Below are 20,487 nucleotides of genomic sequence, written 5' to 3' on the forward strand. Positions count from 1 at the left end.
ATATAAGAACAAGATATTTAAATGCGTACAATACTCGTAAGTTAAATAATATGTTATTTTTTTAATGAAAATTTTGTAAAGAGAATTTTTTTCAATGAGACAAAAAATGAGGAAAAAGTACAAAAAAATAAGGACTTACTATTAAATATGAAAGTCTTAGGAGTTCATTGATAATTTGCAAGGTATAAACAACTTTAGAAGGGGACAAAAAAGTAGCAAAATTAGACGGGAGAGATAAGATCAAGATAAGTTCAAGCACCGACTGTGGATGTGGATGTGGATGCAGCTCGAATCAAATATGCTAAAGGGGTTTTGGTGGAGGAGCTATTCGGAGGAAATCCAAATATGGTGGTTGTGAATCGGTGAAACAACTTGACCGACAGCAAAATCAACCAAACTAGCTCCTCTTGAAACAACAGCGTCGACGAGCACCTCGAAAAAGGGGAAATGGGTGTCGGATAGGGTCAAATGGCCATCTCCATTTCCATCTCAGCTCCCTCACCCTCACTTTGCCAAAGTAATTACTCTATTAAGCACTGCTGGGAAATTCAATTTGGTGTGCAATTCGCTTTGGTGCAACACGCTGTGCAATTTTTAAAAGTCAAATGTATCTTATTTAAAAGTCAACAAACATATTATATCATTTTATCAAAGAAAATGCTAAGACAATGCTTTATTTTTAATCTACAACACGGTGTGCAATTCACTTTGGTGCAAGTTTACCAATTTGATTTGTATATCACTGCTTTGTGGACACAAAAATGTTTGTCCGTCATCTCATTCAATGACGTTGTAACTTTCGTGTTTTTTTCTAACATGTCTATTAAGCACACTCTTGATGAATGCTGTGTTAGTTGTTTGTGCCACTAAATATCTTTACCAATTGTGAATTTTGGGCAAAGCAAACAAATTTAAACTACTGGGAATTTTTAAAAACTACAGGTATAGAGTTGGATTTGCCAGCAATATAATCAGCGCAGAGAACAAGATTCATACGCGAATCTGATAATTTTGTATCAAAATAAGATATATCTTGAAGTACAATCACGGAAACTGTTTCGAATCTTTCTATCTTTCATAACGTTCTACCTCCTATACATACCAGAATGTTGAAGTGTTCTGCAGTACTCCAATATCGTTGGGGAGTTTTTAACCTGTTCCCATATCTTGCCTGAATTCTTCAACCATTCACGCTCAGAGACGGGTCTCGTGAAAGATGGTGATTTCATGGATAAAATCTGACAGAAAGGAAAACATATCACAACGTGTCCTAAATTTTGTTGATTATTAGAATTAAATGGTCTACAAGAAAGGAGGCAATATAACAATAGCAAAGTAAAAGACTTGATAAATCCCATAATTTTTGTGGGGCATTCATTTTATGTTCGTGTGCATGTGAATGGAGAGAGAGAGAGACCTGATCCCGTAATTTCCATAGTGCAGAAATGTAACTCTCATGCTGAGCTCTTGGATTTTCATCTTTTTTCTTAAATGGGATCCAATACAAATTTAGCATATTAGAATCCATATGAATACCATGAACCATAGAAGACGCAACATGCTCCTCAGGCTTGTTTCCAGCGTGTTCTCTCACAAAAGAGGATGGTTTGAAATACTGTATGAGTGCATTCCTCAACTGCACAAAATTTTTAGGAGTAAAGTCTTGATCTTGCAGCCTATAGAAGTCAAAAGAAAATACAGATGAGGGCTTCACTATGCAGCAGCCTATTTCAATAAGGGCAAAAAGTGGATATTGTCGAACGGGGATAACTGCTAATATGATTACAAATTTTTTAAATCGATTATATGAAAGTCAGCCTAATCAGTCATGGAAACACCAAAGTTAAACAATATAATACATAACAAGAGTCCTTTCTAGCGCTTCTTGCTCGAGCAAAGAATATATAATTTTACCAGTAATGCATCCATGTGTTATGTAAGCCTCACGTAACTTTATTTTTGGGCCTCTTTTGCAATTAATCTTCTTTTACCAACAGTCACAGGCTCAACACTAATCAAAATATTCTATACTTCATCCTTGGTTCTTGATTTTCTTAAATATTTTCAAATAGTTAGTTACACACAAGCAGTAGGTAACATAGACCATAATTTTAAAGGTTTTAAAAGGAAAAATTCCAGAAAAATTAAATCCAGCCAAGATGTTGGACCAAGAGGGAATTTGGCTAATCAAGTCATAAAACATGAACAATTCATCAGTTCTCATCCCCTAGTTCACTTGAGGCAGGCTTGACTTTTCAAGAACTCTCCTTTGCTTAAATAATTAACTAAATACAAATGCCAAACAGTTTGGAGCAATCATGATGCATCTTACAATTTATTATCTTGGCTGTATTACAATAATTATGCATTCGATCACTCATTTATGCCAATAATTTCCTGCCATTATGTTAAGGTAGAAAGATATTTCTTACTTGGTGTGTACAAACACAGGAGTTGCCATGTATTCCTCACGTTCAGGAACTTTGATATCTTTCTCAAGCCCTGAACTAGAGCTCTGTGAAAGGGAAGAAGCCAGCAAGGATGGGTCTGAAATGCCGTGCTTCAACAAGTCAACCTACATGATAACATTTACAGCATGTCAGTCCTTTTCAATACATCAACTGTCTTTACAACATAAATTTATAAAGAACTAACTATCTGCACAAGATGTGTAAGAATTTGAATTAAACAAGGAAGCCCAGAAATAGCTTTTCTGCCAATTTGTAGACAATAAGATGTTACAAGCATATGATATTTCTCTCTTCTCAATCAATAACATCATGTACTTGTCCTTCCTTATAAGCAAGTCATCTAAAATCTACAAAACTCAGAGCTGACAAGATAACAGATTAATCAAGTAATGTTCATCATCTGAACTTATTGGCAAAAGGGGAAGTCACATATTTCAAAAGCATAAAAAATGATCATTGTAAAAGTAACGGATGGATCTTAAACCACTTGATTTCATATAGTGTAGGCCAAACGGGGAATCCAAGTCCTTGATCTATCAACTCAACTCTTATAGCCAAAAAATTGAGCCAAAAAAAAAAGAGAGTGAGTGCATTCAAATAACAGATGGAACCCACAGACACAACTGTTTTTTAAATGATTACAAAATTTGCATAACATGAAATAAGCATTGAAGTATTCAAGAGGACTTGAAGAATCTGTAAATATAACAAACAAACTAGACCAAAGCACATACCGTCAACATCAAATGCCACATGCTATCATCATGGACTCCTTCTGACACCACCAGCAGAATATGACATATGGATGCAAGAAGAACAGCAAGCTAGAAAGATTCCTTGCACCATCCCAACATAGTCAAATTCATCAGATACAATGGTACCAGAAAAAAGAAATATCAATCGCGACCAAGCTAGGGCGGTTATACAAACAATATTCTCTGCTTGGAAGTTACTGTTTACCTGAATACCCATAAGTTCATGAGCCAATTCAGCTGACAGGGATTCTCCACTTAGCACTGAAATTGTTGAAGAGCCATCTGGTCGCATCATCTCAGCTAAAACAGAAGCACTAAATACAGGCTACAAGTGGAAAAATAAAATAAAATAAAATAAAAAATATAAACACACAAATAAAACAAGTAAAAGTGGAGGAGAAGAAGAAAGAGGAACATTGGAAGCAATATAAAACAAACAAAGCTCCAAACGATAACTGAAGCAAATTAAAGGAACAAGAAAACTTTTGTAACCAATGAAGACATTATGGGGAGTACCTGGGTATCAAGAAGAATAATACGTTCAGAAGATACCCTTGGTTCAATGCCCGTAGAACAATGTCTTGCCATAGCTCTAGTTTCTTCGGACTGTATTGCAAAAGGTGGTAGCATCCCTGCAGGCTTAGACATTAAAGTTAAAGATATGCAAGCAAGTAAAAAGAGAGTCAAAATTAAACTATGTGAATAAAACTAACCAGGCGAACTCGAATCAAAACCATAAAGTTCATTCATAATAGTAGACTTGCCAACTCCAGGTGGCCCAATCACTCCAATCACAGTAAAGTCCGTATTCTCAGTCAAAAACTGCAACATTTTGAAAATCCAATTGCTTACTTTCTATCTCATTCTCAGTTACCGACTAACATCGAATTGTAAACATTTTCCACAAGATGAAGAGAGAGAGTGAGAGTGAGAGAGAGTGATTACACACAGGGAGAAAGCGATCGATATGGAAATCCCAGGAATCGGAGAGAAGGTTGAGAGATGCGACAGAAGGAAGACGAGAACGTAGCTGCGCGGAATCGTCTTCGCCGGTGCCTCCACGGCCGAATTTACCGGCGACGGGTCCGCCGGAGACGAGTCCAGGCTTTGCTAGAAGGATTTTTGGAGAAGGAGAGGGCTCTGACCCCGCCATTGTTTCGGTTCTGGCTAAGTGGCTCGCTCCGTGACAATAATGGTTAGATTCGAAATGGGCCTGGGCCCGAAATACCCATATCCAAGTCCAATAGCTGGGTCGGCACGGGCCGGGCCGAGCCGAGCCAACCAATTACTCACAATGCAGTTTCCTTTTTTTATTGTTCTTGATAAAAAAAAAAGGAAAAAACCTAAGGCTAAGTGCAGTGTTGTCAAGATTGTGGGACCAGCTGATCGTTGACGTCAGCATCGACTCTCTCTTTTTTGTTTAGCGGTTCGCAAATGAAAGTTGAAGAGAGAACATGGGTGACGTCATAAATTGAAATGACCTATCAAGTTCATGTTAAGTTCTTGAGCTTGTGCCACCATTCACTAACGGCTCGTTTGTACTGTGTTTTCAAGAAAGTTTTTTTTATTATTTTTTTATTTTAAAAATATTTTTTATAAAAGTTACAGCTATTTAGATTTTTTAAAAAATATTTGATTTTAAAAAAAATATTTGACTTTTGACTTCTGCTTTTTTAAAAGTTAAAATTTTTAAATTTCAAAAAAAGTAAATTTTTAGTTTTTTTTATGACTTCTGCTTTTTTAAAAAGTAGATATTCAAACAAACTTTTTTCGATAATTGCTATTTTTTCTTAAAAAAAAACAGTTTTTAAAAGAAAAAAAATCCATGCAAACGGACTCTCAATTCATGCTCACCAGATCATTACGTCTTTTGAATTCTAATCTACACTCCCTCTCTTCACTTCTCTTCCGCATTATTTTAGGTTATGCGATGTTATTTTTCTCGAGAAAGACAAATATACAAAATTAATTTTAATAAATTTTGGTACAAGTAATGATAACTTTTTAAATTTTTTTTTTCTCTCTCGTAATAAAAAAAGGTGAAAATATATTATTAAAGGATACAAATCACGAAAGGGAGTTGGTTCAAAATTTTCTTTGGAAAACTAGCCCCACCATGTGGATAAAAAAAAGAAGATACAAATATGTTCTGGTGTACTTTTTCACCCTTTGATTGTACCCAACAACTGTGCCACTCTTTCTTTCCTTTCAGAAACATGGTAGGTGTGACGTGGCACTAAAGCTCAACAAACACTCACAAGTGAAATATAGCCAGCTTCCGGTTTGCATGGGAGGCCCACAATTTGCATGCAAATTCATTCCCTGTAATCATTAAGGTCAAAAAAAGCTCTACGAACCACTAACCAATATTTTTCTTCCATGTTCTCCCTTTATGAAGGAAGGATATGATGAACATGTTTCTCACTTTAACAGAGAGAGAGAGAGAGAGAGAGAGAGAGAAGCAGCTTGAAGTTACTTGAGTGTTCACTGGTCCAGTTCCCCCCTCCCCCAGAGGCCAGAAGTTAGCAAGAAAGTGGAACACTATTGGGGTCTAAAAGTTGGTAGAACATGTTGCTGTGTCCAGAAGAAAGATTGGCCGTCACAACTGTTTATGTTCAAGATATATAAATATTGTCGTACGTGTAGCTCGAGCAAACCATAAAGAATTAGAAAGTACTACTGTTTGTAGAACGAGGGGACTCTTAACTTAATACTACATTTTTGTTCTTCACTTCTTTTGTGGTACTCGCAATTAAGAATCTGGCAGCCATGCCAGCCCTCTCACTCCAATCATGCATGCAGATAAACTATTCACCTTTATAATTAATGAACTAATTTTTCAATGGTCTATGACTGTGTAATTTACATATTCCAAAACGTAAAATGTGTTATTGTTCCATCATTAGTTTGGGAAATTGGTAGTTGATAATTCTCAAGCTCGGTCATTTCTCAAAAAGGATGAGATGACCAGCATGTATAACATTAAGGCAAAATGGACTGCCACTACAACATTATCCCCGCAACAAGTAATTTTCATGTACTCATAAAGTAACACCAATAATTATGTGCCAAGATCTTCAAGTCAACATATGTATTCATGATCCATGACTACTCAATTGCATTTTCCTCGATGATATAATTATGTACTATGAAATGAAGTCAGTGAGCACTACCTTGCTGCTATGTGAAACATATTAATAAGAATCACATGTTTCAAAACATCATTAGGTTTGAAAATAAAGATATTTTATGTAACCAAACCAGTAATGGAGACTTATCATCTATGATGCACGGACACGGACACTACACGACACGACACGTCGACACGTTAATTCTAAAAAATGTCATATTTGGACACGTTTTGATATTAAATAAAAATTTTAATATATAATATAATTTATATTTAATACATATAAGAATCCATAATAAGTCATATAATCAATCAAATATTTAAATTCCATAACATAAATATAAATATAAATAATTTTTTGTACTTTGTTAATTTTTCATGTCAAATTTCATAACAGAAAAAAATTAATTTATAAATTATTTCTTTTATATTTAGTTAACAAAATAAAATTAAAATTAAAAAAAAAAAACGTGTTCGAGCGTGTCCTAACGTTGACCGCGTGTCCTAAAATGTTGACCGCGTGTCCGAAAAACGTGTCGGAACGTGCCAGAGAATTAACCGCGTGTCCCAAAATGTTGACCGCGTGTCCGAGCATGTCAAAGCGTGTCCGTGTCCAATGTCCGACACGCAAAAAAAATTTCAAACCGCGTGTCCGTGGTTCGTTGCTTATCATGGTCTATACCAAATAATAATTACAAGTTACAAGAAGTTCAATTAAAAGAAGAAAAGAGTGCTAAACCTCAAAACAATTTATTTATTTTTCGTAGAGAGAGAGATAGACAATGTTATAATCTATCATAGAAGCACTTCGGTTTAAGGAGAGAAATAGGATGCATACCCAAGTCCAGTCTACATACATGGGACCATTTTGCAAAATCAAGATCAATAAGAGAAAGTCCGACTCACGAAAATATTTTCATTTCAAACACTAGAGATTTGTACTGAATACATACTCGGTGCATCATTTATCATTTATCAAATATGGTAAAAAGTATTACTTTTATACTATTGTCATTTTTATGGATATTTCCATTCATATTTCCTATTTTTATATTTATGTATCCCTGTTGTACCGAAAATAAGCTCTACTCACAAGTCATAACCTTGAATTGTCACAATCACTCAAACCAGAAACAGCAATATCAGTCTTCCTTGTCACGCTCTAGCTAATGTTTCATGAAGACTCGAAGAGGCTGGTTCTTCTTCCGCTGTTTTCTCTGCTATGCCCGTAATGGAAGTAAAGGAACTTGATTGTAGTATGAAAGAGACAGGCAACAAAGCCATTAATATGGGCCACAGATTTGAGAAAGACCAGCACTACTAGCAAGAAAGCTTTCATAAACGAAAAGAAACAAACTTTCCTCATATGGTGTTAAGGAAAACAATGGCAGTCCTCACATTTTCAGATAATTTAATCACATTTTCAGATAATTTAATTTCCTACCATATTCTAGGCATAAAAAAATTTCTCCAAACGTTTCCTAAGGGTCTTCATCAAGCGCTGTACCTGTACCCAAAAAAATAGAAGACTGTGACATATATACAGCCAATTTTCTCAATAACCATCACTTTGCTTAAAATATTGGTTAATACATTTTGCAGAGTAAAGATAAAATTCCTTTTGATATTAAGGCGATTTAAATCCATACAACAAAATCAAATTTACAATATATATAACCAATGGGAAGAAAAACTTATTTCTTTCCATTTCTTCATTTCCTTTCCCTAGTTAACTTTTTGTCTAGTCAAGTCTTCAACCTAAAAACACTGCCGCATCAAAATACTACAAAAAGAAAAAACAATTGAAACGAAAAAGAAGGGAGAGGTGAGGAAGTATGGAACCACGACCAAACTGCAGAAAGCACATCCAAATTAGTAATCCTCCAAACAATCTGGTGGCTATAATATATCAATCTGTATAGCTTCACTAAGTAAAAGATCAAGTGAAGAAGCGCCAAGTATGATCATCAATTCAATGGCATATAAACAATGAAATCAGTTGTTCCACCCCAGAGAAAAAGGACCAGGTGGAAACCGATTTACAATTGAGTCCATTAACGCCAGGAAGAAATGGTCAAGAGAGGGACATCTTTCCATACCAGAGACAAAAACCCAGGTTGAGATTCAATCAGGGAATACATGGAACTGTAGCTGTAATTCCATAGAAGAATCTTAGCTTGACTAATTGCATAATGGCTGAGACTAACAGATTCAAAACCACAACTTTCCATCAAAACTCTCCACTGCTCTTTGTCTTCCATTCTTTCTCTTAACTCTGAACCAATAACCACGTTGGCAATTCGCCTTCCCAGCATAAGTCTCTCTCGTGAATCTGAGGCCAAGTTTGGTTCCAGGGACTCAAACATTGCTAAAAAGTACTTCAATGCAGACTTGAACCGGTTGAAAAACCCAACCCGGTTCAAGCTTGCTTCGTACTCACCAAGAGCTACAATTTTGGGTTTCATAGACTTAGCCAAACAAGTGCAGTCTCTACCGTGGTTGTAGTCTCACCCAACAGATTATATAATTGAAGCATGAAGTTCACAGCCAAGGCCTCATCAGGATCAATATCAAAGCTGGATTCATTCAGTTCATGAATTGGTATCAGAATCGGTTTGAACTCGAAATTCAATCCTAGAAGCTTTGCAAACTCGTAGAGTCGATTCCCTGTGGTATAGAGAGATGATGCTCCAAGAGGCATGGCTGGTATCCCAGAAATTCTTATTCTACGAGGCTTCCCAGAGGAGCGAGTGGCGAATGCTTGCAACATTGCAGCCCATTGAATCCCTTGCACAATCCCAAAATCAACTATGTGAATCTTGGTGGCTCCTTCAGTGGCTTCGAGGATAGCTTGGTTCGCTGTTAAATGGGAAAACTTTGAATATGTTAAGGTATCAACACACAGATGCAAGAGACAACCAAACGAATAATCTACGAAAATTTTTCTTTATTATCAAACTCTCTTTTCTTGCTCTGTACTTTCTATGACGATTACATCTCCTTATATGGTAGCTTGCTAAAAAATAACTTAAACACCTATTAAAAGCTATTAAACGCAATAAAACATAAACCGTAGAAAACTTACAGCCATTTAACAAATATCAAAACCAAACCCCCATAACACTTAACCAACATTAATTCCTAAACATAAAACTTCTAGAGACCCATTAATCTAAAAACCGTACATTTAAGTTTATCTAATAACACTCCTCCATAAACTTAAATGCTTCTTCCATCTCTCATCCCAAGCATCTTCTTGCAATTGTTGAGCAGCAACGTCGGCAGTGGCTTTGTGAAAATGTCCCCGACTTGCTCTTGACTGGTCACGTGTGTTAACTCCACATTTCCTTCCTTTACTTGATCCCGGATGAAGTGAAATCGGACGTCAATATGCTTGCTTCTCTCATGATTCACCGGGTTCTTGGCTAACTCTATAGCCGACTTGATATCAACTCGAATCTCGGTTGGGCCGACTTGTTTTTCCTCCAACTTGCTTAGTAAATTCCTAAGCCATACTGCATGACAAACACACCAAGATGCTGCTACATATTCAGCTTCACAGGTAGACAAGGTTACAATGGGTTGCTTCTTCGAAATCCAAGTGAATGCCGTGTTGCCCATGAAAAACACATAACCAGCCGTGCTCTTTCGATCATCTACGTCTCCACACCAATCACTGTCAGAGTATCCAATCAACTTGTGTTTTGCTGAACTCGGGTAGTGTAACCCGTGTGAAATTGTACCTTGAACATACCTCAAAATTCTCTTTACCGCCTTCCAATGTGTGTATCTTGGCTCCTCCATGAACCGACTTACTACGCCGACACTCAACGAGATATCCGGCCTCGTGCATGTGAGATAGCGTAGGCTTCCCACCAAGCTTCTGTATTTGCTTGCATCAACTAGATCTCCACCATCATACTTTGAGAGTTTTGAACCGGGTTCCATAGGAGTTGAAACCGGCTTGCAATCTGCCATCTTAAATCTTTTGAGAATCTTCTTTGCATATGCCTCTTGAGAGACAAAGATACCCGAGTTGTCTTGTCTGACTTCCAGACCAAGAAAATATTTCATCAGACCAAGATCTGTCATTTCGAATTCTCTTGTCATTGTGCTCTTGAACTCTTGTATCATCTTGGCATTGTTTCCCATAAAAATGAGATCGTCAACATAAAGAGCTACAATTAACAAGTCTCCTCTATTTTTCTTAACATAAACAGCGTGTTCATATGGACATTGTCCAAGTCCATTCTCCTTGAAATATTTGTCAATACGAGCATTCCATGCCCGTGGTGCTTGCTTCAACCCGTAAAGTGCTTTCTTCAATCTCAGCACCTTCTTCTCTTCTCCTGCCTTCATGTAGCCCGACGGTTGTTCCACATAGACTTCTTCTTCAAGAACACCATTCAGAAATGCCGACTTTACATCCATTTGATGTATTGGCCACCTGTATTGAGCAGCCTGTGAGATGAGTAGCCGAATTGTCTCCATCCTTGTAACAGGGGCAAACACCTCGTCATAGTCAATTCCAGCCTTCTGCTTATAACCTTTTGCAACTAGCTGAGCTTTATTTCGTTCTATCTCCCCTTTAGCATTCATCTTCTTCTTGAACACCCACTTCACTCCAATGGGCCGACTTCCGTTTGGTAGCTCGGCTAACTCCCATGTGTTATTTCGGTCAATGGCTTCTATCTCCTCATCCATGGCATCTTGCCATTTCTTATCTCGGATGGCTTCTTCAAAACTTATGTTTTCAGAGTCTGCAAGAAGACAAACAAAATGTACCTCACTTGTTGACTCATATATGTCCTGTATGCTCCGCATCCTGGGTTGTCGTACCTCGTCTTCATCATCAGAAACTTCAGGGCTTGCCGGGTTGATAATTTGTGTTGAGATTCTGCCTTCAAAATTCACCTCGGATGAATTGCTCCAGTCCCACTCATTTGCTTCATTAAACCTTACATCTCGGCTCACTACAACCTTCTCGTTGACGGGGTCAAACAGCTTATACCCCTTTGTTTTTTCATCATATCCCACAAAAACATATTTCCTGCTTTTGTCCTCGAGCTTAGTTCTGAGCTGGTCTGGTACGTGTGCATAGGCCACACTACCAAATACTCTAAGATGTTCCACTGATGGCTTTTGACCGCTCCAAGCTTCTTGTGGTGTTTTGTCATCTAAACTCGAATGTGGACATCGGTTCTGCACATACACAGCACACTGCACAGCTTCCGCCCAAAACTCCTTCGGCATCTTCTTGTTTTTGAGCATTGACCGAACCATGTCAAGAATAGTTCGGTTCTTCCTTTCAGCCACACCGTTCTGTTGTGGTGAGTATGGTGCTGTTAGAAACCTCCTTATCCCCTGTTCCTCACAAAATGTCAGAAATTTTGTCGAGGTATATTCCCCACCTCGGTCAGAACGCACCGATTTGATATAGCTTCCTGTTGCCTTCTCAATCATCACCTTGAACTTTTTGAACACATCAAACACCTCGGACTTCTCCTTCAGAAAATAGACCCAAGTTTTCCGTGAGAAATCATCAATAAAAGAGAGAAAATACTTCTTACCGCTAAAAGAACCCGGATTGATGGGTCCACACAAGTCGGTATGTATTAATTCCAGAGGTTGCTTAGCCCGAAACCTTGCCGTCTTCTGAAACGTAGTCCTGGCATGCTTGCCAAGTACACAACTCTCACAAAATTTTCCTTCAAAGTTTATGTCAGGTAACCCGTCCACCATCTTCTTCTTTGCCAACTCGGTTAGACCACCATAATGTAGGTGACCAAACCGGAGATGCCACAGTGACGCCTTATCTTCTACCTCGGCTTGTAAACATTCAACTTGTACACATTTCAAATTCAGTTTATACATACGATTCTTACCCATTTGAACTCGGACTATCACCCGACCTCGCTCATCTTTCAAATACAATACCCGGTCTTTCATAATAACCGAGTAACCTTTCTCCATCAATTGACCCATGCTTAAAATATTGCTTTTTAGGTCGGGTACATAGTACACATCTCGAATTGAGCCAACTAACCCGTCCTTTTGTAAAAAACAGATCGTACCTCGGCCTTTTACCTCAACCTTCGAGGCATCCCCGAATGAAACATGTCCGGTTTCCACCTTTCTCATCTCCTTGAATAAGTGCTTATGTCCGCACATGTGGTTGCTCGCACCCGTGTCAAGATACCACTCCATGTCATCGTCTGACCTTCCTTCACTGTGTGTCATTAACAAGACACCATCCTTCATCTCGCCTTCTGTGGCTAGGTTAGATGTCTCCTCCACCCTTTTCTCTTCTCTGCATTCTCTTGCAAAATGTCCAACCTTGCCACAATTGTAACATTTGTCCGAGTTACAATCTTTTGAATAGTGACCATACTTGCCACACTTGTAGCATTCAATGTTTGAATAATGTGACCGACCTCCTCGACGACCCCGTCCTCTTCCACGCCAGTTCTGTTGACTTGATTGTCCTACCTCATCATTACAACCTTCTTGACTTCGGCCTCGGCCCCTACCACCACGGCTAGTACCTCGTCCACCGCGGCCACGTCCTCTACCTCGAAAGTTTTGAGAATAGAGAACCTTCTCATCTTTAATTGTTGCTTTGGTCTGAAGCGCTTGTTCAAGAGTCTCCTCCTTCTTCTTCTTTCTTTGTTCATGCGCTTCAAGAGAACCCGCCAACTCATCAATAGTGAGTGTAGACAGATCCTTGGACTCCTCTATCGCACAAACCACGTTTTCGAACTGGTCTGTCAAAGATCTCAGGATTTTCTCCACCACTCTGGTGTCAGGTATAACTTCTCCATTCCGTTTCAACTGGTTCACAACTCCCTGAACCCGGGCAACGAACCCGGATACTCCTTCCGTGTCCTTCATCTTTATTCCCTCCAACTCGGCACGAAGGGTTTGAAGCCGGACTTGTTAACCCGGTCAGCTCCTCTATAGACATTTGCCAAGGTGTCCCAGGCTGCCTTTGAGGTCTCACAATTTGCTATCTTCTCGAACCCGGATTCGTCCACAGCTCGGAAGAGCATGAATAACGCCAGCTTGTCCTTTGCACGCGTCTCTTTCAACGTTTTAGTTTGAGCCGCCGAATAGCCTCCAGTGTCCTGTGGTTCTACAAAACCTGCTTGAACATTCTCCCAAGCGTCCTGGGATCCGAGAAGAGCCTTCATCTGGATGCACCAATTCTCGTAGTTCTCCTTCGTCAACTTAGGTAGTGCCATATCACTCCCCCTTTCCATAGCTCTGATACCAATTTGTTAAGGTATCAACACACAGATGCAAGAGACAACCAAACGAATAATCTATGAAAGTTTTTCTTTATTATCAAACTCTCTTTTCTTGCTCTGTACTTTCTATGACGATTACATCTCCTTATATGGTAGCTTGCTAAAAAATAACTTAAACACCTATTAAAAGCTATTAAACGCAATAAAACATAAACCGTAGAAAACTTACAGCCATTTAACAAATATCAAAACCAAACCCCCATAACACTTAACCAACATTAATTCCTAAACATAAAACTTCTAGAGACCCATTAATCTAAAAACCGTACATTTAAGTTTATCTAATAACAGAATAGGGACAAGCATCATTGAGAGTTTTGTAGCAGAGCGTGTGCTCCTCCTCCTCCTCGGACCCAGTTCCCAAGGTCTTGTCTTTTTGAAGAGATGATTTTAATTTGGTGCTCAGAGCTTCGGAGAAGTAGAAGGCAACCCTCTGAATGGGGTTCCCTTGGTGAGACACATATTTCCTGAGATGGGTTAGAGATTCTGAAGAAGCAGCAGCATCTTCTGCTTCATTGTCTGAGAGCCAAGCACAGTCGATGAGCGCTTTGAGAAGAGGGTGATGGTGTGTGTCGTTGGTGGGAAGTGTAGGCGACGGTGGTGGTGGTGGTGGTGATGGTGGAGAGGCCCATGCAGTAGTCCAGTGAGATTCGGAAGAGGCGAACCAGTCATCGGAGAAATCGGAGAACCTGAAGGGAGGGAACTGAAAGGAGGGCTCAAATGGGTCTGAGAAAGCATTAGCGGTGATCCAACACGTGTTGTTATTGTTGTTGTTCCATGGATGGAGACCAAACAGTTGTTGTTGTTGTTCTTGTTCTTGTTCTTGTTCCTGCTTCTGTTTGATAAGTTGCTGTGCAATGGCCATGAGGTTGCCACTGACACTGTCAGCAGCACACATATAAGCCATGAGAAAATGAAGTGAATCTAATAACTGCAATCACATTCAAGTTGATCACCCGTTAGCAACCTCACTCTGTGTGTTCCAGAGTTAATATAAGGGGGCAGGTTGGGAATATAAATGACGTCGTTTGTGGGTTGAAGCGTTCACACTAGTTGCTGTCTGTTGGACCAAACAACAAAAGTGGCGGGCGCAAAATCAAAATTTTCAATCACACCCCAATGACCCCGTTTCTCACATCAAAATTTTCAATCATTCATAATTTTCAACAACAAATTGTATTAAGGCTGCATAAAATCTCAATTACCATTAATGATAAATTTATAATCATTAATAAAGTCACATAAAATCTCATTGCTTGTTAATAATATATTTATGATTATTAATTTTTTTCATCACATTAGCAATTGATTTTATTAAAATTTATAAATTATTTATATCTTAAATGATATGGTCAATTTCGAATGAAATAATTCCTTTCCAAAACTTCAATTTTTTTACCAGGGAAAATTATCATTCAATTTAAAAAATGATTAATTTTGTTTATGAAAAAGAATTAATTATTAATTATTTTGCCGCTTAATTCTGCTATCAAGTATTTAGTTACTAATTTTGAATAAAGTAATTAGTATTTTTGTTACTGTACTAAAACAGAAAAAAGTCAATTCAAACTTATTTGATTGAAAGTAATAAAACAATGGAGTGTAAATTAAATTGGAAGAAGATGTGTTTTAAGGTACGTAATGGAAAGTGGAAACTAAATTGGAAGGTGTGTCTTAAGATAAAATGGAAGAGACTACAAAGAGCTTTTAAAAATCTAGAGGGATAAACCACAAGGGGCTAAAATAAATGATTAAAAATAAAAAATGATGGTAATGGTGATAATAGTGGTGACGATGGTAGTGATAATGATGGTGGTGGCGTGGCGGTGAAATGGTGGTGGTGACGGCAATTGTGGCAGTGATGATGGCAGTGGTTACGACAATAATAGTGGTAGTTGGTGGTGGTAGCGGTGGCATGGTAGTGGTGCCAGTGATAGTGACATGGTGGCGATGGGTGGAGGTGATAGTGGTGGTGGTGGTGACGACTGCACTGGTGGTACAATGACGACGACGACAATGGTGGCGGTGGTCGTGTTGAGATAATAGTGGCAATGGTAATGCTAATAGTGGTGGAGAGTGATTGATAGAGCCAAATATTTCTCATTTTATATTTGAGAACAAAAAAACAGAAATTTTTTGATTGTTTTTTCTGTTCCCAACACAAAAATTAAACAGTTTCATCTTAGGAATAAAGAAAATAAATTGATTTTATCAAATAAATTTTCTATTCATTTTTGTTCCTGAAAATAGAAATTAAGAAAAAAAAAATTAATTCCGAAAAAATTATCATACAAATCTTAAATGACTTAAAAGGCAAATTCATAGGAAGGTTTTTAAACTTTTTCCTATTTTTTATCCTTGTTCCCTGTAATTGGGTTTATTGAGCGAGACCCAACTCGTTTTGGATAATTGTTATTAATGTTGATGTTAAATCAATAATTTTAATCTTCGACCATTATTATTAATATTTTCCCTAAGTTTTCTCATAAAAAATGCTAAACATTTTTCTTTCGTATAATCAAGAACAAATACCTACGAAAATAAAACAAAAAAAAATATCTATTTTTTTTGTAGTAATAAAAACTATTTTTGGGGAGTAAATATAAGATCTGTTTTTACTCTGCGTATGACATCTACCATTAGAAAATTTCTTCCGTACGTTGGATGTATCTAAGTGGATATATATTTTTTTAATAAAAAGAAAAAGTTTTCATCCTATTTAATTCATATATTTATAAGTATTTTTCATTAGAGTAAATATCTTTTTGGGTCCCTAACAAAAAATTCGGTACTCATTTTAGTCCCTTACAAAAAAAAAATAGTCTCGAGGTCCCTGACAAATTCAAAGTGGACCCATTTTAGTCCTTTTGAGGGACTAATATGAGTCTTTTTTGAATTTTTGCGGGACCACAATTTCAACTAAATGGGGTCCACTTTGAATTTGTTAGGGACCTCGAGACTAATTTTTTTTGTAAGGGATTAAAATAGATACCGTATTTTTTGTTAGGGACCAAAAAAGACATTTACTCTTTTCATTAAAGAGTAAACACCATTTTTGGTCCCTAACAAAAAACATGATCCCCACTTTAGTCCCTTACAAAAATAAATTAGTCAGTTAGTCCCGAACAAATTCAAAGTGGACCCATTTAGTTGAAATCGTGGTCCCTCACAAATTCAAAAAAGACCCATGTTAGTCCTTCAAAAGGACTAAAATGGATCCACTTTGAATTTGTTAGGGACTAACTGACTAATTTATTTTTGTAAGGGATTAAAGTGGGGACCGTATTTTTTGTTAGGGACCCAAAATGATATTTACTCTTCATTAAATCTCAAATTTTACTTTTTTTTGGATAGATACGCAAAAAAGCGCTCCTACCACTAAACCCATGATCAGAAAGAGAGTACGGCAAGAAAAAATATCTCGCCTATGAAAAATAGATTTATCTCATGTACATGGACGTGTGGCATATGTGAAGAGATTAGAGAAAAAAATAAAAACATTACACATATATTTTTGGGAAATATTAGTCTCCTTTTATATGAGGTAGCTTATCTCATTTTCTCTCACTTCGATTCCTGCACTTCACTTTTTTTTCTTTTTTCTTTTTTCTTGTAATGGTGGGACCCACTTAGTTTCTCTCTATAACATAAGATACCTATCTTATGTAAAAGGAGATTAGTAAAACCCTATATTTTTTTAGGGTTCGTTTTTTTCTGCAGCTACCGCAGATAAGTTATCTGCAGTAAGCTTAATACGACGTCGTTTTGGTACGAAAATCATGATATTTTTGTAATTTTAATTTATTTCAAGATTACAATAGCCTTTATATTTATAATTTTTTAAGATTTCAATACTAAAACGATGTTGTTTTGGAAAAAATGCAGATAACTTATTTGCAGTAAATATTTTTTCCATTTTTATATGTACATAAGAGAGAAATTAATCTCTTACATTTTAAAAAAAAATAATCCATAATTATAAATCGATGACCAATTACCATTACTCATATATTTCTTTTAGAATTTTAATAAATTAAAGTAATTATATAAATATATATATATATATATGAAGGAATCTTTTGACTTTGGTGTAAGATTTAAAAGTCTTATTCCTCATCTCAATCGTTTATTCCGTCCATTTAATTGATGTCATTTATTTGTAATTAATAACTACTTTATATAATTCAATAAACTATTATATTTATATGGACAGAAATCAAAAGTTAGATGATGAGTAAGACTTCTAAGTCTTACATCAAAGTTCCTCCTTTTATATATATATATATATATATATATATATATATATATATATATATGGGAAAAGTGTTTGTCATTTTAAATATTATAAAGTTATGTCATTTTAAGAGAGAGATAGACACAAAATAATAATTTGTTTATTTGAAATTTAAATTAAAAAAATCACTCACTTTCTCTCCTATGATTTCCAGTCTTTGTGTCTCTCTCTCTTAAAATGACATAACATATGTCCTTTAAAAGGACAAACATTAAACCCTATATATATATATATTATTTATGAATTTTTGAAATAAATTTATATAAAAATTACTTTTTTATTTATTTTAAATATCCTTTCAGCCAGAGTGGGCATCAAATTGATATCTCAAACCCAGAATAGAGTTAAGAAATTCATAATGAAGTGTAAAAGTAATTTATTTATTTTATTTTAAAATAATTAAATGTTGAATTTTATATATAGAATCCACTTACATCGGTACAAATATTATATCCAATGAATTTTACTTTTATCAAACGATCTTATTTATTAAATATATAAAATATTTTATACAAATGGGATTAATAATTAAGATTTTATTTCCAAAAAAAAAATAATAATTAAGATTTGATGTAATATTTTTTATTTTTTAAATCGAAATAATATAATTCTCCTTTATTTGTGTAGGATTAATATCTATTTAAACATTCGGTACTATCACTTTGACCATAAATTATTGTTAATAACATTCGAAACTTTACAAGCAAAGTTTAGTTACATATGGAATTCAAGTTTTCAACTGAATCACTTCATGGTTATTCAATTTATATTTAAATTTATGAAATGAAAATGTATATTTTTGTGGGATCTATATCACTAAAATCCATCCCCACCGGCCACCGCAACTATTTAATGGAAATATTTGACAAGATTCAACCTTTTAAAAATTATTGTTTGCCTACATTACACATATACGGAGGAAGTCCCAAATTTAATGCTTTATATTTATCTTCACTTTTGTATGGTTATGATTTCCCATATTTAATGTTTTCACTTTAAATATGGAAAATCATGACCATACAAAGATGAAAATAAATATAACCGTTGGTTCAATATAATCGATCTAACGGTGAGATTGATTGGTAGTCATAGTAACAAAACTTGGTTGTCACAATATCCTTTCCCCTATATATATATATATATATATATATATATATATATATATGTGTGTGTGTGTGTGTGAGGCAGGATCCTTTGACACCAGTGTCAAATTTCAAATTTCAAATTTGACACCTCATCTGAGAGCCATTAGATCAATGGTGTCACATGTTTACAAATCAGAATCGTTGATCTTTTTTGATCTAACAGCTCTCAGATGAGGTGTCAAATTTGAAATTTGACACCAGTGTCAAAGGATCCTACCTCTCATATATATATATATATATATATATATATATATATATATATAGGGATAGGATCCTTTGACACCAGTGTCAAATCTAAAGTTTGACACCTCATATGAGAGCTGTTAGATAAAAAAAGATCACATGCTTACAAATCAGAGTCGTTGATCTTTTTTGATCTAACGGCTCTCAGATGAGGTGTCAAGTTTCAAATTTGACACCGGTGTCAAAGGATCCTGCCTATATATATATATATATATATATATATATATATATATATATATATATATATATATATATATAGGCAGGATCCTTTGACACCGGTGTCAAATTTGAAACTTGACACCTCATCTGAGAGCCGTTAGATCAAAAAAGATCAACGACTCTGATTTGTAAGCATGTGACACCATTGATCTTTTTTTATCTAACGGCTCTCAGATGAAGTGTCAAATTTCAAATTTGACACCGGTGTCAAAGAATCCTACCTCATATATATATATATATATATATATATATATATATATATGAAAATGGATCCTCTCATGTGAAAAAAAAAACATAGCATGGTTATGCGAAAAGATCACAACCATACAAAGGTAAATCAACGGTTATGATTTCGTAACTACCTATTTTAACATTTTTTCTCTCTCCTCCTTTATTACCATTGATCCACCTTTATATGATTATGATTCCCCACATGACATGATCATGTGAATTTTCACATGAGAGGATCCAGATCCTATATATAGATATAGGATTAATTTGTAGCAATATAAAAATAATAAATCTTACACCAAATCTTAACCGATGATTTTCGTATATCTAATAATTGTAATTTATTAGCTCATATATATAACTCTCACTTAAAATAAAATAATTATTTTATCCCCAACAAAAATCTAATCAAAACATGCATAAATTCTACCAACCTTTCAATTAAACAAAAAAATAAAATAAAAATACTTCTATTTATTGTTAACGGAGAGGGACAATTACTATCAAACAGAATAAATCGATTAATCACCTCTTATTAAGTATTATCATGTATTATTTTTTTTTTCAATTTTTTTCTTCCTAACATGTAACATCAGTTCATTTACTTTCTCTGGCTCATTGCATCGGCCAGACATGAAAAATTGAAGGAAAAATGAATATTAGAACAAATAACAGACTGCATATGGAAAAAT

The 20,487-nt window shown here is 35.7% G+C and overlaps 1 protein-coding gene and 1 pseudogene across 1 annotated transcript; both read right to left on the reverse strand.

The window, feature by feature from the left end:
- Positions 1-917: 917 nt before the first annotated feature.
- Positions 918-4,379, reverse strand: LOC133312295 (uncharacterized). The gene is made up of 8 exons (XM_061513466.1): positions 4,176-4,379; positions 3,940-4,048; positions 3,743-3,858; positions 3,432-3,551; positions 3,206-3,295; positions 2,433-2,575; positions 1,418-1,676; positions 918-1,238 (listed from the first exon to the last, which is right to left on the reverse strand). The coding sequence occupies exons 1-8, from the start codon at positions 4,377-4,379 to the stop codon at positions 1,086-1,088; spliced, it is 1,194 nt and encodes a 397-aa protein (XP_061369450.1). The 3' UTR covers positions 918-1,085.
- A 3,986-nt stretch (positions 4,380-8,365) lies between these two features.
- On the reverse strand, positions 8,366-14,570 carry LOC133312130 (SCARECROW-LIKE protein 7-like; annotated as a pseudogene).
- Between the last annotated feature and the right edge of the window lie 5,917 nt (positions 14,571-20,487).

This window comes from Gastrolobium bilobum, unplaced genomic scaffold, assembly GCF_033153095.1.
Source record: "Gastrolobium bilobum isolate Gb01-03AN ecotype WA unplaced genomic scaffold, APGP_CSIRO_Gbil_v1 utg37399, whole genome shotgun sequence".
Classification (NCBI taxonomy): Eukaryota; Viridiplantae; Streptophyta; class Magnoliopsida; order Fabales; family Fabaceae; genus Gastrolobium; species Gastrolobium bilobum.